The 24,429-nt window shown below is 43.7% G+C and overlaps 1 protein-coding gene across 5 annotated transcripts in view; it reads right to left on the reverse strand.

The window, feature by feature from the left end:
* Positions 1-24,429, reverse strand: part of Rbcn-3A (rabconnectin-3 alpha) — a 177,208-nt gene that overhangs the window by 145,205 nt on the left and 7,574 nt on the right. For all 5 annotated transcript variants that reach the window (XM_055076936.2, XM_055076938.2, XM_055076937.2 and 2 more), the window contains 6 exons: positions 23,828-23,954; positions 21,334-21,519; positions 19,511-19,689; positions 14,382-14,651; positions 12,625-12,800; positions 7,147-7,259 (listed from right to left, as the gene is read on the reverse strand). In XM_055076936.2, the coding sequence (XP_054932911.2) occupies positions 7,147-7,259; positions 12,625-12,800; positions 14,382-14,651; positions 19,511-19,689; positions 21,334-21,519; positions 23,828-23,954 (1,051 nt within the window). The remainder of the gene's footprint in view (positions 1-7,146; positions 7,260-12,624; positions 12,801-14,381; positions 14,652-19,510; positions 19,690-21,333; positions 21,520-23,827; positions 23,955-24,429) is intronic.

A 24,429-nucleotide genomic window follows, 5' to 3' on the forward strand; every position in this document is an offset into this window, starting at 1 on the left:
GGCACCATTCTGTTGCAGGATAAGTTGTGCTGTTTGCTTTGGAAAGTGTGCAAACTGTTACCTACAGATACATTGCACGACTACTTCTTTTGTTGGACGAGGTTTCTGCCCAGGAATAAAGTAGTTTTCGTTGGTACACATACCGTACATGTGGATCCGACTTGAGAGTAGTCAAGTGATCAACTGCAGACTGCACGAGCGTCTGGTGCAGTGGTAGATGCTGGGTTATTGATCTGTTTGTTCTATATATTGCATAGTAAAAGCATGCAGCGTGACCATGTGAGGTCTTATTGTGGCATTAGCCAGTATATTGTTTTTTTTTTTTGTTCGTGTGAGAAAAGGATAAATTTTTTTGTTCAGTCTTGTTCATCCTGTCTTTTATGATGTACTCACCCATTTTATGAAAGTTGTAGCTTCAGAAATAGTCGTAGGATCCTTTTTATGCTATCCTCTTTGGATATTACTTCTTTACAGGGCAAAAAGGCAATGCTGAAGCCCAAAGCTTATATGTATCATGCTGGTTTGACAATTGCAGTGTTCACTGTGTTGAGCAATTCTCGCTGCCTCATACAGGAGGCTAGCATAGACATGGCTTAGTAATTTTACTAGACTTGAAATGCGTGAGAAGGATGCCAGAGGCTGACGCAAATTTTTTATATGTTTTTTTATGTTTAGATGTTTCAGGATTGCATTAGGTCGGCTGTACACTAACACACTTATGCTTTAGTTCCTACGTTTAGCAGTCAGGTAGCGAGAATATTTTCTAATTCACGCTGGCAATCCACATACGCCAGTTCCCTTCATCGAGTGAAGACCAATACAATTGTTCACAACGGATATACACACTGCGGCTGATAATGCATGTCACATGTTCACACAGCCAAGAGAAACTTCCACATACTGTTGCTACTGCTACACTGAAAGGCTACACAGTGGTTTTTCGACAACCTTGTATGAACTGACATCACATAAATTTCAAAGAGTATGACCTAAAAGATCTCCAAATCATTCTGCAGCATGCTGTGGCAACACATTCAAGCAGGTCGCACCGGCTCGCACAAACCAGAGAGGAGGAAAGACTCATTGCATACCCTTTCCTTGTTGCCCAATGAAAAAATCTATAATGTACATCGCAATGTGGACCACCAAGCCAGCTTATTTTGCCCAATAAATTATATATAAATATGATAAACCATGTACCACCAGACATTATCTAAGGCTTTTTTTTTCTTGCTTTATTTACTGTTTAAACGGCATTCTCCTTGAGCGAGTTTCGTGCCACACTGTTACAAGGAATACTGAATGGCAGCCTACACAAAAAAGGCCGTACAGCAGCAGGACATTAGAACATCCACGAAGAAATAAATGCGACAACTGCACAAAAACAACAAATAGAGAACTAAAGGCATCAGCTATATCCATGACCATGGCCGCTCTGTTGACTTCAAGAATGATGATGATGATGACAATGGCGGCATGCTTTAGGTTCTGGTTTCAGTTTTACTACAGAACTTATGCTTCATTTAGCGCAGGCTCAGTACAGCTTTCCACTAATATATCATTTTGGAGCAGGATGGCACAAACAAGTGCGCTTGGCAAAATTCAGCACAATTCGTGCAGATGGTCAACTACTCTAAGAGCTATTGTCAATTAACAATTTCTAAATTCTGCGCAATTCGTGCAGATGTTCAACCACTGTCAGGGCCACTGGCAATTAACAATTTCTAAACAGCAGCAGTCAGTATGCAACTCTATGAAAATGACAGAAGCATATACAGTATAGACATCTTGCAAGGGCCACACACCCTATTAAAATCATCACTACGATCATGCACTCTGACCAGCTTTCACTTTTCCCTGTAGTGATTTGCAAGTATTAAAGGGGCCCTGAACCACCTTTCTTTATATGCATAAAAAATGCCCTGGAATGAGTATGGTGTCTCCCAGGAATATATTACCGAAAGTATTTTGCAAAAAAAGAAAAACAGACTACGAGCATAGATACAAGTGCAATATTCCTCAACGTCCTCCATTCCGAAAGAAGAGGGCAGAAGTTGCTGATCTCATCACTTTGCAGAGCTATATTCTACTAGATAGCTGTGCATGGCTGCTTTTTTATTGTACCGAGTGGCAGGAGTAGCACATTTCCTTTTGCACTTATCTCTACAGCAAACACACAATTTCCGGGGCTTGAATGAAACTGTCTTTCACTCATGCAAATATGTCGGCAATGCGCAGATTAGCTCAGCGATGGTCGCCGCACTCCAAAAACATTTTGAAGGGATTATTAACACGAGTTTCAAGCATGATGGCGATGCAACCTGAAGTTGAGCAACTCTGTTAGCAGATGACCTGCTTGGGCTGGCTTGCATTACCACAATGGAGGAAGGAAAGCATAGGAGAGGCCCTGGCCAGCAGGACGTATTGGAGAAAGTGTGGCAGAAGTCATATGCTCTTTTTCGCAAAGGACCACTGTGACTGGTGCCCTAAATGTCAACATTGCCATAGTAACCACGCTCCTGAAGCTCTTGCTGCTGCTCTAGGCCTCTGAAAACTGAGATAGGTTTTTTTCGGCCCGTGTCTTTCTCACAGCAGATTCTGTTCGCGAGACCACCTGACCTTGGAGCATGGTGTGCAAACTTGAAAGTTGTGTTTTGGGTCTATAAATGTGAGTTGTCAGTCAGCAACAGACACACTCAAGTAATCATGGCATGAGTCTTCGTAGTCTTCTTCAACGTGCCATGGAAAAGCACAGGAGCGCGTCTGCATCATTAAACTGTTACGGAAGTTTCGTAGGCTGTTCTGACGCGCATTGGCAGCACACACTACTGGCAGCTCATAGCAATGCAAATTCAAAGCTCCCGCCTATCTGCTCCAGTGAGCTGACTGGAGGCACAATGGGCGATGGCACACCAACATGGCTGCATTTCCGGCTTCAAAAATCTGACGTCAAGGCCCCTCCTATTTTGTTTCTTTCCTCCATGACTGCCATGCGCCTGGAGCCATGTCACCCACAGAGATCAATCAGAGCATGCATTTTGGTTGTCTAAGCATCCGAATGGCAATAGGGCTTGTCGCAGCATCCCATGGTAGCTACACTATGCAGCAGGTGCAGCTACGTGCAACTGTAGTGCATATAGCACAATGTGTGCTGTGTGCACGGAATGGCTGGAGTGCGTGCTCACACCTGTGTGCTCCAGTCTGGCCGTGCTACGTGGTGCAGACCAGCTTTGTCCTAGACGGATGGTAGCGAAACCCAGATTGCACATTTTTATGTGCTATCAATAGGTCAATATGAAGTGATGCCAGCCAGAGTGTCTAGCCAGAAGAGACCGAGAGTGGGCATGTGCTGGCGCACAGCCTTTTGTAAATGCTAATTGCCATTCCTCATGATGCACGGCCAGCGTAACATACACAAGCTCTGGGCTGAAGCTTCGCGTGGTTCAATGCTAGCTGAGTGTTCAAACCTAATCGAAATTAGCAGCAAGACTTAACGGCTATGACACCGATAAACAGTGTGGCCAAAGTTTCATTCCTAAGAGGCCAGGTGTGGCCCAGCATGAGCAGACAATAGTCCGCATCCTCCAGAAGTGCTTATAATACTTATTGAAATTCGAAACGCAGATTTTCCATTAATTTCCACTTGTTTAGTTATTAGCATCAATTACCGTATTTACTAGAATCTAACGCACACTTTCGTTTCCAATAAGATAGATTAAAAAATTGCATGCACATTAGAATCGAGTACAACCTTAAATCTGCGTTACCACATCGCCATCTGCATTTCAAAATGGCTGCCTCGTACGCGCTTCGAGCCCAGCGACGGTGGGTAGGTGTGCCGTCCGCCGGGTGTTAAGTGTAGTTCAGTACTTTTCCGCTTCCTATAGTCAGAGGCCTGTCACAAGCGGTGCACGTCATGTGTTGCTGCAGCTGTATTACGTTGGAACTGCGGCACATTTACCATTATGGCAATTCGTGCAGGGTGTATTTTATATCATGGAATGTGTAAGAGAAATGATTTGGCTTGAAGGGATGTAAAATACAATGGCATAAATATTGATATACGTGCAACTAAAATCCTTTGGTTCAATTTCTTTGCCCGTATTTGGGCTATTTCAAGAGGCACACTTGCAAATAATTTAGCAATGTTTCTTGACAATACAAACAAACTTGTTTTTTGATGAAAAAAAAAACAATTTCTTACGTTGTTCAATGTTGAGAGGAGTAGCTTGTAGCACGCAAAATAATAGTTTGGACTCAGGATGATTGTACATATGTATATTTGAATGCAATACTTATTTAGGTGACTCTTCGGGTACACACGCAAACCAGCAATACCAAGCTTTTACTGCAACTATAGTTAAATGAAACACTGCACTGCATCACAGCAGTCGCAATACATATAGTGTAGCGTAAGGTAGCGCTTTTTTTCTTTCCTGGAGTATGCTCAGGAGCCAAGTTCTCGGTCCTCACAAGGAATTGCAGGGGCACAATATTATTAGCTTGATAATACTATTCGTAATTTCAATTTTATGCTACTCACGACCAACGACTCCTGAACATTTGAGCTGGCGAAAGGGAAAAAAAAATATGCCAGCTGCAGGGCGTCTGCCAGCCGTTTTGTCACAAACCGTGGCCCCTGCACTTCAAGCTGAATTTTTTCCTACGAAGAATCATTTCAGTGGCTGTCCTTGAGCAGGTTAATTTCTTCACTTGTGTGCAGACACGCCTTTTTCATTTGTAGAAGATGCAACATTTTCATTCACATCCTATGATATGCTTAAAGCATGTGTAAGTTTGGCTCGCTGGCTCTTCAGGATTATTTCAATGGCCAACATCCCATCAAAGCCTTGTCTGTTCTTTTTTCTAGGAATTTTCTTCGATATGTAAGCCATAGCATTGGACAGCATCGAAGGAACAGTGTCACTCATTAGCCGCACATACGCCATCAGAATCTGCACAATCTTCCTGTCACTCATACGCTTGTTGACATGCTCGTTGAAGTGGCAGTGCCACAAGACTAACGCAGTTAAAAAATTTTGCCAGCACGGTGAAGGGCAAGCTCATGCCTATCGGAAAGTTCAGGGTCTCAGCAAATCGAAACCAATTATATTTTCACCGGTGGCTTGCATGTTTGTAGCCGAACTTTGGCGCAAGGCAAGTGGTGCCCCCCCCGCCGGCTTGTTTTCTTCTGTGCAGGAACAATTTCATCCTTTCCCCGAGTCTCACGAGCTTGGTAGTCACGAACATCACCCGCAATCTTCACTTTGCTCCTTAAAAGTCTAAGGAAATTACAGAAACTCGGAGAACTATCGTGACTGCGAGCTCAGCCCACTGTGCCGTCAACGTGCTAACAGACAATATAAATGACCGCTTTTGAACATTACTCATTGCAGCAAGAAACATTGCACTTTTATGCACTATCTTAACATAATTTAACCATTTACTTTCAGGTTTCACTGTGAAAACCAATTATTTTAAATACAACAGGCACGCAATACCAACACCTTGAGTAGCAGATGATGCGTGCTTAACGACAGGCCTTTGACCGCAGCGCCACTCCTGCTGTAATGATGTGGAGAAGCAGTGAACTGGGCTGGTTGGCATACCCACGTACCCATTCCAAAAGGACTTCTTGGGCAAGTTGGTGCTTAGATTTCTTAGGTATACTTTATGGCGCAAAATACATTTCTTGAAAAGGGACAGAAGAAAGGAAGACAGTGAAGCGCCAAAACTGTCAAAAACTGTCTGTCAAAACTGTCGCCAACTGACAGTTGGCACTTCACTGTCTTCCTTTCTTCTGTCCCTTTTCAAGAAATGTATTTTGCGCCACAAAGTATACGTACCTACCCATCTAGCCACCATAGCCTAGCTGCCATAGCTTCCTCCAGGTGCTGTAGTAGGTGTGCTTATTTTAGTCCACTGTCTATCTTCCTGTTTTCTGTGTTTGCCCTACCAGCATAGAAGTATCGACTGTAAGGACACGCCAAGTTCATCATGATGCCATAGTTAAAAGGAAAGTGATCCCGTGTGAGAAGACGGACAGAAATCGGGCCGCATCATGGGCATTGAGAGTTCCCGAAATGTGCGTGCAGGACTGGCCCAAACAGGAGAGGCATTCTACTCCGGCGGCTGCTGCTGCGTATAGTGCGGCCTCGCGACCCCTATCTTGAAAGCAATCTGCGATGAGGACAGGGTCTACATGTCTAGACGCACAGTGCTGTTGTGCTCTTGTCACTTAGTTCACGTTGAAGCGAGAGGCAGCATAAAGGTCAATTCGCTCGCTCCTGCTACCTCACCTCACTCCAGCGTTTTGATAGCAAGTTTTCGCGGTCATCGAGTGAGACATGTTCATGTATGCTTGTGCACGCGTGGCACCATGCTTGTTAATTTAGTTAGTAAGTGAATATTTATAAGTTTATACAGCTGATAAAACTACTGTCCTTACTTCGTATAGCTGTCTACTAATGTGCTGTCACAACCAATGCTTCGCCTTTAGGGAAAAATTTCAACTTTCTGTATTCATCACAACTTTAGTGCATTGGGAGTAAATCTGTTTATCCAAATGAGAGAAAGTTGTATTTCTATGTGAAAGAATGAAGTGCGCAGCAAAGAACTTTTTTTTTTGTCACGGAAAACGAGTGCATGTTACAATCGAGGGCGCATTAGAATCGAGTAAATACAGTATTATACACTGTAACTGTAGGAAAAAATGCAATGATCCAAACATTCTTCTTGATAGATGTCAGCTATTGTACAGTAGCAGCTGTTTGTGGTAATTTTGCATACGACAACATATGCAAGGCGCCGGCAGCTTCAGAATGGATGAGGAGAAATCCTGTGTTTGAAAAAAATGTAACTTCAGGGATCGCTTCTGAGCTCCTCACAATTTGCACGACTGCAAAATTTGGCAGCGATGTTTACAGCAGCATATGCTATCCATGGAATGTGTTTTTCCCCAAGTTTGAGCGCTGGTTCAGGGCCCTTTTAGGATGCAGGCTATGCAACCATCAGTACCTGCACTTGCCTTTGTCCTGTCTAAAGCAAATGCGTACTGCTTTAAATCTTGAACCTCAAGATAGTCAAGAAAGAGCCCCTAGAAGTACCCAACTACTGAACTTGGCAATCGCTGGCCAAGGTGCTCACCAAACAAGGAAGCTCCCATCGACCGGATGAATGCTGAACAGCAGGTCGGGGCTTTGGTGCCACTCACGCAAGAGTGATTCTATCTTGTGGTCCAGGGCATTTCCCAGTGACTGCTGCTGCGACAGAGAGGCGCAAAGCGTGTGCACCCAAGGTTGTTAGTTCACACACTTCACTTAGAATGGTATTAAGGCTGAATTGTGCAAGTGACGAAAATGCTTCCTGCTGTTCCTGTCCTCCAAGGGCTGTTCTAAGCAATACAACACATCGCTGATCTATAAGGTGCCTCTGCCTCAAAAAGGTATTCTAAAGGGTTCATTACTTCTTTCATTAGCTATGCCTCATTTCTACATGAAGAAGCAAAACTAGTTCAAATAAAACACTCTTAAGCAGCGTGATGCTGACTTGTGCTTTCACTGCCCCACACAAACACAGCTCTTTTACACAGCTGTCACTTCTCAATAATGACAATTTTAATTTGTTGTGCACGAACATCCAACATCCATGGGCTCTCTAACAAAATTGCAGCTGATAAAAGTTGAGACAAAGATTATGAACACTTCAAATTCTAGCATTTAACATCTTTATGCTGAGTGTTATACAGTGCTGTGATCCTAATCTTCACACTCTGAATAACTTGCTGCGTGGTTTTTTTCTTCATTTCTTTTTTAAGAGCATTTTCACATTCACATCTCCCATATTACATCGCTGCAGGCTGCAGTCCGTAGCATTGATGTCACTGTGTATCTTGTTTTTTTGTATTTGTGCAGCAATACTCTCCCTACGATGCTGTATTTTTGCATGTATAGCTCGCACCAAAAATTTTAAAAATTTTATCAGTAAAGTCGAGGTGCAGATTATATGCAAACTTTGCCTTAAAGCGCCCCTCACCAGGTCTTGTATTGAGCTGACAAGTGCAGTCCATACAATGTGTGCTCACGATTGCGTCTGCTTAGAATTACATCGCTAGGCACCACAAAAAGAGCTGAAATTTCAAACTAAATGCTGTTTGCCCTTCTTCTCACGGGCGCCGCACTCCAAGATAGGGTGGTGACGTACATGAGCAAGTGTGCCCACGTACATGTATATGCTGTGATGTCGCTCATAGGGGCCCCTGACACCTCGAGAATTATTCAAGGCAACATCTGCTACTTGTATAATCTGTTGCTTTAATAGACAAATTACAGTTTAAAGAAATAATAATAATTGTCTGCATGTTTTTGTTTTACTTCACACTGCAGCAAGAGAGATGTACTTCTGTTTCGTCTGCTTGTTCCCGCGTCGTGCAGTCACATGCGCTAAGAGCGAAACTATGTCATTTTCCTACCGTGTTCCAATGCGCGATCATGCTCTTTGATTCACTTGAGTCTGCCTCAGTATTCGTGTAGCACTGATTTATACCACTAGTAAGGTGTTCTCATGCACAGTGCGCAAAATCGTGTGCTGAGCGAAACGAGACAAATGCAAGAGCTCACGCTTGTGACCATCAGCGCAACTGCACCGTGCAGCGAAAAAGCAAGAGTAAAAAAAGAAAAAAGGAAGGGGCCCGGTCCTTCAGCTCTGGTATCCTCCAGCTCCGGTATGGGAGAATGAAGGAAAGGAATTTCACTTGCTGAGGCTAGACAGGACAAGTGAAGAGTGTATCCTTGTTTGCAGTGACGCTCACTTCCTGAATCGTGGCACTGAACTATTTCTACCTCAGCTATATTGAACCAATTTGAAAAATTGTGGTGCTATAACACTCCCAAGAGGGCACACAACAACTTCCAGTGTATAAAGAAAATTTTCTATGCGGCCTGGTGAGGGGGCCTTTAAGGAGTGGCTTCGAGGCAGCGTGGATCACGCTGCAGTGAAGCTGCATTTCAAGGCAAGGTTCTCCCCTATTTAATGTTTCAATATCTCCTAGAGAACTCCAACCACTCCCCACCCCTGCGTGTTAGAGCTCCCTTCACCCCTCCCTCATGGTTACCCATTCTTTTCCTTTTTACAGGGTCACCATTCTGTGTTTAGTAGTTGGTGCATAGTGCATGTGGCGCCAGAGATCTCGTACGTCACCCTTTCAAGTGACGCACTCCTTGGTCCATGTGAAGCACTTTGCAATACAGCAGAAAGCCAAATCACTGTTGAGATTTTCGGCTTGGTACGTTTGCTACGCCACCATTGTCCATGCAAGGGCTGCTCCATCTATGCTGTCATCCTCTGTCGTGTGAATGCTAGCTGCAAAGTGATTCGATACATGTCACGTGACATGTCCACGATCCCATCTGTTATGCGAATTCAGCTTTATCAGCATCTCCAAAGAGGGAGGGAACAGAACTGTTGGCCGAAGATATGACATGGACAAGTCATGCCATCCACGGATAGAGATTGTTTTTGCAAAGATTTGAGCATTGTTGCATGCAGTTATTTCAGCGGGTTATATGCATGGATTTCTTTTTACTCGCAGCCTGTTGTAATTTGGGGTGCAGGTTATGTGTGGTGGTGGGTTATAGCAGTAAAACACGTTGTGGGGCTAGTTGGTGCACAGCTTTCGAAAAATGAAGCACCAACAGTAACGGCACCCAAAGAAGGAACAAAAGACAGGACAAGGCACTACTTGCAACTGTTTATTAAGTCAAAGGTGGCTGATTATATAGCCATGGGGAGAGGGGGATGAAAAAAGAGGGATACTGATTATGTCAATGAGCACGTGCGAGAGCACTGAAGATATATTCGAAGGGAATCATTTTTCAAAAGCCATGCACCAACTAGCCCCACAACGTGTTTTACTGCAATACCTTTCTTCTACAGTGGGCCCCTTTCTATGTGTACCTTTCAGCGCGTCGAATCCTTCGGTGGTGGTCTGCCATATCGCCCTTGCGACGTGTCGAGCGAGAACCCTAGGATACTGCATTAGGAAGCGACTTGTGCCGACAGAATTCACCGCTCTGTTCGGTTGCATTAGACCGTCTGTTGGCCACGTGAAAAGAATGTGCCGGATTCTACGTTCCGAGATATGGCGACAGGTCCGCCTGCTCTACGAATGGCTTCACCTGGTATGTTTTTCGCTGGATCCAGTGAACATTGCAAGTACTAAGCTGCAGTCTCTTCAGAAACTTGCAGCTCAGAACACGGAATTTTTATGGCGTAAGACCCTAGCCATTCTTCCCAGAGGAGGCGAAACAAACAAAGCCAGCAGCACAGCGCTGCAAGTTCTCTGGGGAGCCTTCATCCCAGAAGACATCACTGACGTCCTCAAGAAAGGCCCCAAGTTCAGCTCCGAGCCGAGGATCCCAGCACATGAGCTTCTTTCTTTGAATAGAAGGATTTCCAACAAAGCCACTCCAGAGGACAAGGAAAGGTGTCTTCTGGACGGGGTTGACAGCTTGATCAGAACTGTGTCTGACAAAGGAACTCGTTCAAGAACTCCCACAAAACGTATCGTGAATTTTTTCAAGGACAATGACCTTTGACTCCTGCAGGCTGACAAAGAAGGAGTGTTTGTAGCCTTGCCGTCGGGCATGTTTAATGAAAAAGCTCTACAAGCCATCCAGAAGAATTTCAAGTTAACGAAAATGAAGCCAAGTAAGGAAAAGAGCCGTGCCATATCTCGGTGTGAAGACCTCGGACTACAGAAGCTCGCTAATGGCATCCAGAAATGTAGGGAAAACTGTTTAAATGTATTCTTTACTGCAAAAACGCACAAAGATGGTATACCGTTCAGATGTATTGTGAGTGAAAGAGGTTCCTGGCAAAACAATGTTAGCCGTTACCTTCAAAAGCAGCTTAACACCTTGGTTATAGATGACCCGTTCTTGGTAAAGAATAGCCTGGACATCATTGCCTTTTTACGTAAGACTAAGTCGCTAGGATGCTTGTTTTCAATAGATGTTGTTGATCTTTTTTACTCTATCCCACAAGAAGAATTGTTAACTGCCGTCCTGAGCTGCATTGAGATGAATGGGCAGGTATCCTTTCAGAATAGCGTGAGAATTTCTGTGGATAACTTTACAGCACTCCTGGAGTTTTATTTGTGTTCAACAGCTGTTCCTTTTCAAGGTCAGTTTTATGTGCAAAAGAAAGGAATTTGTATTGGCTCGTGCGTGGCTCCCATACTTTGCAACATTTTCCTTGCAGGCATCGATAGAGCGCTATCCAAGGTGTTTGACGGAGGCAAAGTGTTCAAAGTTTTTAGGTATGTTGATGATTTTTTAATTTTACTGACAGAACGATCTCCCATAACTTACTCGCATACTGTGCAGGGCATTTTATCTGATTTTAAACAGCAAGGCAATGGCTTAGATTTTACTTTTGAACTAGCCAAGGATAACAGCTTACAGTTTTTAGATCTTGACATAACCCTTACTGACGAAGGTTCCTGCTGGATGTACCGACCCCGTGGCCGCAAGGAATTGTCGCCGTATGATTCTACACACTCCACAACTGTAAAACGTGCGATTGCCACTATGTGCCTCGAGTCCGCCCTTAAAAAATCGTGCTGTCATAAGGCCCAAGCAAGCTTTGACGAACAGATTTTGAAGTTGAGGAAGGCTGGCTTTCCTTGTTTGGTTTTAAGCGCAGTTTCGGAGAAGCTTTTGAAAAAGGTGAAAAAAGAAAGAAAAAGAAGCAGTTAAGAAAGCCAAACATTCGAAAAGAAAACTAAACCAGTGGTGATACCGTATTCTCATAAAGTGGCGCATAATATTAAACACGTCGCCGTGAAATACAAAGTCCCTGTGGTTTTTTCCGCGCCCCGAAAGCTTGCTACTTTGTGCCGCCTGATTGGTTCCGATGACTCGAAGAAAGTAGGGTGTTCTATTAAACATACGAAACCTTTTGTTAAGTGTGAAGAAGGGGTAGTACTATACCGCATACCGCTCAAGTGCGGGAAAGAGTATATCGGCCAAACTGGCCGATGTATCAATGAACGCCTGCAGGAGCATAAGCTTTCATTGAAAAACGGTTACGGTTCGAACTTGCCGCTTTATTGCAAGGCCTGCGGGAATGAGAAGAAACAAGTACGTGAAGCAAGGCTTCATGACACAACAACCATGTTTACAAGTAAAGATTCTGTGGCACGTGAATTGTTGGAGGCCAACCAGATTAAGAAAAGAGGGGACGCCTGTGTGAGCACCCCGTCTCTGAACATTTATAACAATGAAAGCATGTTTTTAGATAAGTTTTAGATTTTGATTAATCGCGATTCCCTTTGAATATATCTTCAGTGTTCTCGCACGTGCACATTGGCATAATCAGTATCCCTCTTTTTTCATCCCCCTCTCCCCATGGCTATATAATCAGCCACCTTTGACTTCAATAAACAGTTGCAAGTAGCGCCTTGTCCTGTCTTTTGCTCCTTCTTTGTGTGCCGTTACTGTTGGCGCTTCATTTTTCGAAAGTGGGTTATAGGCAGAGAAATATTATACTTACCCTACTATGTGCAGTATCACATGGTTGCCATGCAGAATAATATGTGAAATAAGTGGCATTAACTCTTCGTACCTCTACGTTCTTGCCAGATGCCTCAGTGGCTAAAGACGCTGAGGACGATGCTGGCGAGAAGGCCTTGGCAGACTGGGAGCCTTGTAACGCTTCCTCGGCTAGTGCTGTCGTGGTTGCCACGCTTCCAAGCCTCAGTGATTTCAGCCCTGATCGACCTTGCCAGCTGCTTTTGGTGGCTGCAGAGAATGGACATAATGTGTAGACTGCCGCTGAGGTGAGCAACATAACTCTTTTGCAAACCAGCTGCACCTTTGGTTCTTTGAGCCGACAAAGCTTTGTAATCTTGCTTCCCCACTACGCCCACCCACCAATCCACTCATGCACACACAGTGGGCCAGCGTTTTTCTTCTGCAAACTTAAAGGAGAACATTCAGCAATTACAGGTGTCCTGCTTTTACCTAATTTGTGACAAGCTTTCATTTTTGCATACATCATTTAATGGAACATTTGGCGTCATTGTTTGCCTGGATGGTCTAAACTTTAATTGCTGTTGGACAGCAAAGGCCAGTCTACATCTCTCTAACAACTCACTTCCACAATGGTGAAATGCATTTATTATTATTTTTCAGGGCAGGCAAAGATGACAAGTACTCTGCAGAACAACACAGACTAATAAATTGCATTCTTGCTTCGAAATTTGGATAAGATCAAAGCAGAAGTAAGCTCTAAAACTTTATTTACACTTGTTAGGGTAAAACACAGTACATTAAACCCTCATTATAATGATATAAAAATTCGATATAAGTGCTAATGACATAAATGCTACTCCATAAAAGATAAAAACGTAGAGATGAAATAGCAACTCTGCAGACGTCTAATACAGAAGTTACACAGCAAATTTTCGATTACAACCGAGCCAGGTAAGGATGGAATTTCTCGGTTGCAGTTAGCCCCTTTGCACAAGCTGCAGGACGGAACCAATAGGGTCTTGGTTCAATTGACTTTGGGCACGCGGAGGGCAGCATGAATTAACATTTATCTGTTCCGTTGCACACTACTTCTACCGCACTGCGACCACCCCAACAGTAACACTATGGCGGTGCTGCCAATCGCAACTGATAGCGCACAAGCGCAGCATGGAGGAAAATGGTTCACCGATGGAGAAGGTTGCTTGATTGCTTGGGACGAGTAAGCCCCCTGAATAAATCTAATGGTAGCGATATTCCTTTATCTTGCTGCCCGAGCCAGCAAGCGAGGGCAGGTGAGGAGGTTTGGGGCTTATGCCTGTCTCCCTGTAGGTGGATCGGAGCTGCGGAGTTGTGCTCATGCCGCTTCTGCGGAAACAAGTGCACAAACGTCTGCAAGCTGCCAGCTGCACCTTTTGTTTTCATGTTTTTTTTTGTTCTCACTTGCACCAGCACCATGACAGTTGCTCTTGATTGCGGTGTGCGATTGTGATGACCGTGAATCCAGCAACTGGGATGATCGGCATGCTGTTCAGTGCGAGTGCTACGATCAAAAAGAACAAAGTCAGGGGCAAGTGATGAGACAAAGCGTGTGTGGCGAGGAGAGGCCATGAGTGTGCACCTGCTTGCCACTGATAACACGGAAGTGCAGCAGGAAAAGGGTGCCTAGGCAGCGCGATGGCGTAGCTGGCGATTGAGACGGTCGCTTGCTCGCTCGGTGTGGAATGCTTCACTTGCATGTGCGCAACTGTGCCCACCCACCCACCCAATGTTACAGCCCCCCCCCGCCCCGCACGCACACACACACACACATACACGTGCACACACGCACGCACACACGTGGCTACCCACCACCAGCTGCCTCTGGATCCTCTGGCTCATTGGCCTCTTCTTGGTTTTCTTCAGCCTCTGCGTCTTCAGCAGCCTTGCGCTGTGCCGCCAACTGCTGCCGCTGCTGCTCTCGTCGTGCCTGCAGGGCCTTCAAGCTCAACTCCTGGATCAGCTGCTCCGTGGCACTGCTGAATGACATCTCCTTGTTGTTGAGCCAGTGCAGCACAAAGTTGGGCTCTTGGACTCCCCCCCCTGATGCAGCCCCACTCATGCTTGGCACCAGCGGGATGTCTGCAGGAGTACCATCAAATTTTTAAGATTAAACCCCACACAATGTTTCCTTTGCTCAAATGAAAGCATCATTACAACAAGTTGGCTTGTGACAACTTCCGGCATCAACAGGCAGGAGTACTTAAACCCTCAAACACACCATTTCCAAAGGAAAGATAACAGTAAGAAAATGAGAGATACAGTGCTGCACCTCAATATAATTCAAGTCATCCTTGAGTGGAACAACTTGACTGGTGCTGATGCTTTAGGAACTAATGACTCATTTGCCATCATACTCAAGCGACATCTGCATGATATGCAGTCATGATGTAAAACTTCATCCCCATAGTGTGGTGATAACATTTTTTCTAGAAGTGGGACTTCGCAGCAGTGTCCACCGCTCTGCCATGAAGCCATGAAACAAAATTTCGGGCCCCTTCAAGTACGAGTTATCATGGTTCAATTGTATTTTTGCCTTTGTACATTTTACTAACACATGTGACTATTACACACTGACACTGCCATCTTATTTTTGTCTTGTTTGTATGCCTTTCATTATATTTTTTCCTTGTCTTGTTTGCAACGTACCCCCATTGCAATCATGCTTTCTGAGTCACACATAGTACAAGTCAATAAATGAGGCTGTCAGTGGTCAATGAATATGTCAATCTGACTAAATGTCAATAACTATGTTCAGTCTAATAAGTATGGTTGTGCACCGGAGTAAGAAAATTTCAGTTCTTTCTAGAAGAAACCATCACATCAACTCATTGGAGAGACAACTGAGACATAGAAGACACCATAATTTCTTCCTTAAGGCCTGCCTCAAAAGTTCTTGGGTGCAAAGCACAATGGGGAATGGGTTATACAAATTTTGAATTCAGGTGCTGCTTGACAGCAATGTGTATCACAATGCTGTGAAGATAAAATATAAAGATTAAGAAGATGTAAGCATTGTTGTATGTGATTATCTGCCAGATTTATATGCATGAACCCTTTCTTTCCTTCTTCCAAGAGTAGTAGATAGGAATGTGGATTACATATGCATGGAGTGAATTGTATGTACAAAAATACAACATCTAATCTTAAAGGGGCCCTTCGACACTTTTTGAACATTGTGAGAAAATGTTGCTAAGCTGTTAATGAGGCTCCTGTGAACATGTGAGCCAAACTTTATTGCACCACATAAAGCAGGGTATTTGCAATTTCATGCCAAAAGCAGTGAAAAATTGCTTGCTCCCTCCTGTGCAATGTCGTCATGCAGAAGCATCACAAGCAGCTGGACCCACAACAGCTATTGGCTGATTCGTGATTGCGAGAACATTCTCAGTAATACAATTATTGCTCATTTGAGTTAAATAAATGAAAAATATATGTGTCTGCAATCTCAAAAGGACTGAAAAACCATTTCATTGTTGCACTGCTGGTCTAAGCATGGCAGTTGCGTGCTGCTACACTTGGCCTCTGAGGTGAAAAGCATAGCTTAGATGCTGCAGACACCATGGGGTGCTGCTATGAGCCCTCTCGCCTTCAACCTTTGGACGGGGCCAGCAGAACACTGCTCCCTTGTGCCCCCTTGTCGTCTCCCCTGTGTAGCTTCCAGCACGCCAGTGGAAATGAAAGAAGACAGCAAGCTGCTAATGGGTTTGGTAACTACATCTAACTTCACTTGTGCTTGAAGGATTTGAAAACTTTTTGTGGCAAGAGATTAGTGAGGTAACATAATTTAATAGCAATGTCATTCTATGATTAGTTAGAAAAGTGTTTTAGAGCCCCTTTGGCATGGTGCAGCATTGTTCGAGTTGGCAAAGCATTGATGAACGGGCGCCAGAAGGTCATGGGAGTAGGAACCGGCAAGCAAGATGGGTATTGCCGGCTACTCGGGCAAGCAGCCGAAAATGTTGAAGGCAGGTTTACAGATTATTATTATTATTATTATTATTATTATTATTATTATTATTATTATTATTATTACTAGTACTATTATTATTATTATTATTATTATTATTATGTTGTTGTTGTTGTTGATGATGTTGGCTCAACCTTGAAGTCCCAAGAGTCTTTTGTAGGAACCCCTGTGCATTCTCTGTCCTGCGCATGCATTGAGAAGGTTGCTTAGGAGGGAGGGGTGGCGAATACCTGAAATATGTGGTTTGTCTGTGCAATCCCGTGTCCACGAATATCTAACAGTGCAGGTGTGTCAGAGGGTTTGCCACTGTATGCCCGGCTGCCGTTCTTGCTTCTGCGTTTATCAACGGAGGTCTGCCACGGACGCAAGGGTGTGCGTGTGTGGCTGTGTGGTGCAATGCAAGGGCGCGACCTCTAAAAGCAGGTGGGAATCACCCGTTCCTTTGCCCCTAATTAAGAGGGGCACGGCCAAGACCTTGGGAGGAGTTGTGATACAAATGGGTGAACTTGATTGAATGGTCACCAATATCTGCCGTTCCCCGACCCAGGGAACTAGGGAAAGAAGAAGTCATTTAAACGAAGGTTTTAGTCCCAGCTAAGCAGTCTAGAAGCTGAACCTATAATCTGCTGAGAAGCAGTTGAGGAGCTAGTGCTGTCCAGTATCGCCTGGGCTGCCCTGCCATGTCTGAACTCCGAGTGACTAGTTGACGTAAAAGACGACAAACCAATGTATGCAACGAAGCTCACGGTAGTTCCCCTCAAGTTAGCTCAACCTGCTCGAGGAAAGTAGTCAGATCAGGACTCCTGGGAAACCCAGCACAGCAATCGCATCTACCGCAAGAAGATCAGCCTGCCAGCGTTCTTTGGGAAGGCTCTGCCATCGACTCCACGATTTATGGACTTGCTGCTGGTGTCCAGCCATGCGTATACCATCATTTGTTTTCTTTTGAACTCTGTTTTAATGGACCACTGTTAAGTGTATTATTGTGTAGTATTAGTTCTTATATCCACTGTTAATTGCTTGTTGTATATTAAGTGCATGTGCATTAGTGTTCTTGCGTTTGTTTTGTTTTAATTCGTGTATCATTGTCAGTCGATAAATATCTTTTTTTTTTTCTTTCTCCCGACTCTGACTCCTTCACTGTGTTCGTTTGACTAGGGAACGACCAACCGGCTTGTATATCTTGTCGATGACTTTGTGCCGACGGCGAACAGGTGACAAGCCGTGACACCCTTCTATGATACCTATGTGAGCACCCGATTAGTTTAACTGTAAAGAAAATAGCTGTTTTTGGAGACACAAGGCATAAAGTTATAGCATGCATGATTACACATATTGTCTTTCTGTATATCTGTAGATTTATATGTTGTTTGGTACCATGTGCAATTGTTTAGCAAAGTGAGCACTGCAGTGCTGCGCTTCCTAGTCATCGTCTCTCTGCACTGTTCACTCCTCAAATCAGAAACAACTATGACCGTGTCTGAATTAGCTGAACTGTTTTGGTGAAAGATGTGTGCAAAATTACAACAGTAACTGAAATCAAAAGTACAAATAGGTGTACACTGCTTACCTTTATACTAATTTGACGAACAAAAATACAAGAAGTGATTTTTGGAGGGGGGGGGGGCGCAGTGAATAGCAGCCGATTGGATATCTCTGGATCTGCTGTACTGTGCATCAGGCACTAAAATCTTGGGTATACATTCAGAAATTATGGGTTAGAATAGACCAGGAGTGCTGACTGATGATTCATGCAACAGGTTGCAGCCCTCTAGCTGCTTGATGGCATTCTTTCCGTCTCACCCGCATCACTTTATCATGTGTCCTGTGCCTGGCATGCTCATCGTAATCTGGCCACCTGTTTTTTCGGTTAGTCTTAACACTTTTTCATAACCATGTACCTGCTGATTCACTGCATGTTCAAATGAAGTTGACATCTTTACAAAACATAAGGAGCTCCTTTAACAGACGGTGAGAAATGTATAATAAAAGGCATCTGCAATTACCCGACAAGAACGAGAAAATTAAGACACAACATTGAGTGCTGTGTGTTCTGGCCTCCTTGTTCTACCTTAGCGTTATAATCATGTCCAATTAACCAGCCCAGCAACAGCCTGACAGTAAACACTGCTAAACCATTTTGGTCAGTAACAGAAAAATAAAATAAGCAAAATAAAAATTATAAAAATATAAAGGAAAAACAATACTGGAATGGGCAATATAAAACTACAAGTTGAGTGAAAGCTTAAGATAACATATTTGACTCGGCACGGCTTAATGCTTTGGCTTATATGGTTGCTAGAGGATGTGGTTTAAAAGCCTAAACTAGTAATTGTCTTTTCCCCTGCGCATATTGCAATTTCTTGCATATTTCTGTTGGACTTCACCTTTCACTTCTGCCTATTTTCTTATTTTTTGTTTAACTGTACTGTACAGGGATTCACTAGTGCCATGTATCTTATTTAATTCTGCACTAAGCTCCATTTTATAACATATACTGTTTATCTTTTCAAAAGTCACAAGTACCAACTATATTTAGTCTGAACAAGTTAAAGATTATCCTTTATCAAATGTATATATTAAGTGTATTTTATACACTTGCATTTCAAACTTAGTTCCACCTCTCAAACATTAAAACAGCAGATAACTGTGTTTCAAGCTTTTTGTAAGTGCCCGGCAAAAATATTGATTAATCAATCGATGAAAAACCCTGCATCGAAAGTGATTAATCCATTAAAGGCCAAAATGATGAACGATTAATCATTAATTGAATAAAATAATTAATCGACCATCCCTACTCCATAGTGTTACAGTTTTAGCCGACACTCCTACAAGTCAATGTTTTAGCTTGTCCAGCTGCTTGCTAAAAGCTCTTTTGAGACCCTGTGTGATGTGATGTGGGGTCTTCTCAGGATGCACATTCCCCCAGCCATAACACAACAAGTCATAAAAAGCATGCTTTCAAGATTACCAGTCTCCGCATTGATGCTGGCTGCCAGATGAAAATGGAGGCCTGGTGCCACGCCCGAGCCTTGGAGTCCGAAGCTATGGAAGTCATGCACGCTGTATGTGCTGGGAAGCGAGGGGATCGTCTCCCGAGCTTCCTTTCCACTTTGGGCTGCCTGCCGCCTTTGGTATTCACTCAGGGACCTGCAATGAGGACATTTACATGTAAATTGGAGCTGCTATCATTCACGTGAGGTCAAGCAAACAGATGAAAATAGCATGGGCAGATCAAAACAAAGAACTAAGTTCTGATCTACCTGCGATTGAAAGGATGTTTCACATTCGCCAACACGGCAGTGGGTGGTGTTGGTTAACCCTCCCCCAGTGCTAGATCTAGTACACACAAATACGCAAGAAAATGTAAGGGAATAGCTCAATGTCACTGGCACTAGCTCAATGTTAGAGCATCGCAAGCGTAATGCGGATGACATGACGCGTACCTACAGCAAATTGTCATTTAGTCTACTTTTTATTTATTTTATTTATTTAAATACCCTAAAGGCCCTCTAGGAGAGGGTATTACAGAGGGGGGGGGCACACTTCTTTTCCTTTTTCTTTATTTAACATTTCAATTTAAAGAATAATACAGTTTATTTCCCCCATGCTTTCCCCGGCTTCATTGTCCGTTGGCTTCACGGGGTCATAATTTTTAAAAAGTCGAGACCCTCACTTGTTCTTATTCTTCTAGCTAAGTGCGAGAAAAACAAAAAAACAAGTATAAAATGATTATATCCTGTACAGCAGGCACAACAATCATCTGAGCAGCTGAGAAAGAGGAAGCAAAGATAAAGTGCACTGAAGGTGTACTTTGAATGTGCACTTATTGAAAATGCTATTGAGAACCATATTCTTCGAATGTTCTGCTATTAATCTCTGTACATACACTACTGTCTTCTTTTTTTTAGTTACTTTGTTTGGTAATTTGTTAGTTTGTCTTCCGCTTTTGCAAATTTCAGGGCTTAAAAAATGTTGTATTTACCGATGTATTCTTTTGATGTTGCTGAATATTTTTTCATTGTGACCACCTGTATTTTAACCCCCCTACGATAATGTCGTGCAGGCGATGTAGGTGTAACGAATAAATAAATAAATAAATAAAATAATATAAAAGGTCAATTGCGATTTATAGCAATTGTTTGTTGGTAACACCAAGCATATTTGGCATCAAGCATATATGCCCCTACCACTGCTTCGTTTCAAATGGCCAAGAAAACCAAACACGATTGAACTCTGTGTTGCAATTAGTTCCTTTGTGAGAGCTCATGGAAGGGAGTCAATGGGAATTGTGGATTTCAATGAGCTTTGATTTCATTGGTCATTGAGAGCGTGTGTGTCAATGCAGTAGTATTCTCAACTTATGGGAAGTCTTTGTGTGCACTTCAAAAATTCTTATCAGTGAAAGGATCAGAGGAGTGCAGTGTGTAGAAAAAGAGAAAGATGTGCTACAATCTCGTATGCTACTCACAAAGATTGGGCTCTAAAACAATGGGCTTTGGGCTTACTTTTTAATTCAAGCCTCACTGCCTGTTCAAAATACTAGTTGAGATTAAAAAAAAACAAAGTGGAATTGGTAGGCGACACGATGCGTAGGGCGGGTAATCAGTGCTCTACTAGAGTAACAGAATGGAAACAGGAAATGAAGCCAATGAACGGCACAGAAACAAGCACAGTGATGAGATTAGGAAATATTCAGGAATGTGGCAAGGTTGGGCGAGTCTGGTAACAAGAGATCCCTGGGAGACGATGAAGACCAAAAGAGTAACCAGTGGGCCTGAAATGGCCACTTACTTCATATGCCGCAGCTTTTGAAGGATGCGTTGCCGGTGACGCTGAGTCTGCAGTCGCGGTGTCTGGTTGGCAAGTGCTTCGATCTGCTGCACGTTGATCAGCCCATCTTCAGGAAGCAAGGTCTGAACCCAGAGTCGGCAGATGTTGTCTCGACATGACGTGACCAGCATGTTTGCAACTGAACCTCTGGGGAACAGAAAGAAAGAGCAGAAGAACATTGTAACTCCCCAAAAATTACGCTAAGTAGTATGTACCAGCTGCATGCTGAAAATGTATGGCTACTTCCATACCCAAGGGTATATTTAGCTCCGGAGGGAAGGAAATGCAAAAAGTGCCAGGACAACAAACCAGCTCGCTATTCATCAATTCATGATACATGGCAATAATAGAGTGTAACATGTAAGCACAACATGTCGCCTCTGACATTCTTTAACATTGCTAATGTTGAATGGAGTCTGTATGCAAGGTTACCTTCTTCACAATTCACTCTGGCTGCTTGGTGACTGTGGAGTGCTACAAGCTGAATAAAATACACATACAAAAGTGCGCTGAGTACATATACAGTACAAGCTCGTTAATTCATAACTCGTTAATCGGAAATTTCAGATAATTCGAAGTAGCCGCTGCAGTCCACCCAGCAATGCATTGAAGGCAATATGTAACACATCCTGCTAATGCACACTGAAATTCGCACCGCCATCGATAATTCGAACTCTACGCCATCATGGATGGGGAGAGTGCTAGTGCGTGGGAGCACGTTGGCGACGCAGGCTTCGCCGTGCGGGCTGAGCAGCTTTGCTTTTTTCATGTGCGACCCTTTGTTTAGGCCCGACTGTAGAGAGTAGCATTTGTGCCTGGCCAGGCACGGCCAACGCCTCTGTTGCAGGTCGCCTCTCTCCCGTGAGGTTCTGTATAAAGCTCAAGGGCGATAAAATGGTTGGTGTGCACCGTATGCTGTACATGCGAGCGAAATTGTGTGAGGGTGAGCCAGCGAACGCGGCTCAGTCATGTGTGCATGAGCAAGGAAGACGGGGTGGATGCACACCCTCTCCTTTCGCTGCTAGGCAACGGGGTGAGGCAGAGGGAGGGAGGGAGAGAGGGGGAGGGACGTTATTTTCCAGCGGCTGCTGCTTACGGCACGGCCATGTGGGCGCTGTATCTTGAAAGCGATCCGTAATCTGGCCAAAGTGTGCATCTGCATGGGCCTCATCTTCAACGTGATGTGCAATGTTTTCAGAGTGTGCGTAGTGCCGATAGCTTTGTATACGATGTGCTTTCTGCATTTTGTTCACGTTGAAGCGAGAGATGTATGAAGGTTAATTCATTCACTGCTACTGCCGTGATTCCTCACTCCAGCATTTTTTAGTGAGTTTCCACGGTCATCGAGCGATATGTGTTCCTGTTTACCTGTGTGTGCGTGACAGCGTATTTGTTAATTTATTTAGTAAGCGAATGTTTACATGTTTATATGGCCGATAAAACTACTATCCTTACTTCAGATAGCTATCTACTAATTTGCTATTGCAAACGATGCTTTGCTTTTCGGGCTAATCTACGCATTTTTAAAATTTTTTCTCCGTGCCAGTCGGCACGATGAACACGTGGACGGAGCAAGAGCCATTTTGACATTGAGCACGTTGAACCGCGTTGGCCGTGTCCAGTTACGTTGACTGCGCCAGTGCTCCGAAGTATAGACGTTTTTGTTCACACCAATGTGACGTAGCGTTTGTGGGTGCATGCTCACACCCCGTCGAACTATATGCGCGCCTTAACCGAGCGAATTTTTTCTATAACTTTCATTAGTTCGAATTTTGTATAATTCTAATTTTCCTAGCATCCCCGTGGAATTCGAATTAACGAGCTTTAACTGTACACAACAGGGCCTGTCCTTTAACATACATAGTTACCAAAGGTGGTAAAAGTTCTTGCGGCCTGACCTCAATGTGACTGGCTAGGTTGTAACCTAACCTAACCTAACAAATCAAAACTTTGATGAAAGCTCCACATCCAACACGTTTGCAGCAGTCGAGGATTTAAGAAATTGTCTCACTTATAGTCACCAACTAAATGCACCACTTATTGCATTACATTCTTTTCACACTAGTGTACGACGCCTTACACAGCTGTGAATACATTTACGCTATAAGGAACCTGACACAGCTTTGACAATGCTTGTAAGCTAGCCTCCTCCAGGTGACATCTATTGCCTTCTAAATGACGCTTCCCTGTGCAAGGCTACAACGGGCAGCATATGAAACTATACCAAATAAGTTTACAGATGAGAAACAAGTTATTCAAGGACTTTGGTAATCATACTCAGTTGTTTCCAGCCGAAAGATCAAATTAAATGTTTCTTATAGTAGTGAAGAAATTTAGGTCAAAAGAGGTTAAAATTGATGTGAACATCTCCCAACAAGTAATCTGCATGGAATACTGAATTAACAACAATCACTTTTATGCCATCTTAACAGAAAAAAAGAAAACTCAAACTTGCCGAGGCATAAACTTGCTGGTCTTGCGCCATGAGAGTCCTGTCACGGCTCGTGGGTGGGCCGCATAGACAAACCCAAAGGTGCAGCCCCGATCCACTTGCTGTCTGGCATTCCCACCAGGGTCAGACACTGTGAACATGAACAAAAGCCCTTTGATGCCTTATCCACATACACAAAAAAAGAATGCTACACGGAACTTTGTTAATGGCCTGTCATTGATTGATTCATGGGGTTTGACGACCCAAAGCAACAGTGAGGCTATGAGAGATGCCACATTGGAGCGCTCGTGTTTAATTTTGACCACCTGAGGTCCTCCAATGTCTAAGTGGCATGCGAGTGTTTTTCATTTTGCCCTATTATTAGTATTGCTAATGTTAAGTTAGAAGGACATTGAAACCAAATGTTATGTAAACATGGACTGTTAAAATACCATCACATAAACCTATCAGCATTTGTTTCATGCCAAGAAAGACTTAGTTTAGAAGAAAATCGTGCCTGAAGGGTCTGTATACATTTAGCACAATTCAAGCCTCCTGCCCCTGAGTGGGAAGTTGTGATGCCATCACCGCCCTTTACTGCCGTCAGTGAGTAAAACGCTGCTCAA

Source organism: Dermacentor andersoni, chromosome 2 (genome assembly GCF_023375885.2).
Source record: "Dermacentor andersoni chromosome 2, qqDerAnde1_hic_scaffold, whole genome shotgun sequence".
In the NCBI taxonomy this organism is placed as follows: Eukaryota; Metazoa; Arthropoda; class Arachnida; order Ixodida; family Ixodidae; genus Dermacentor; species Dermacentor andersoni.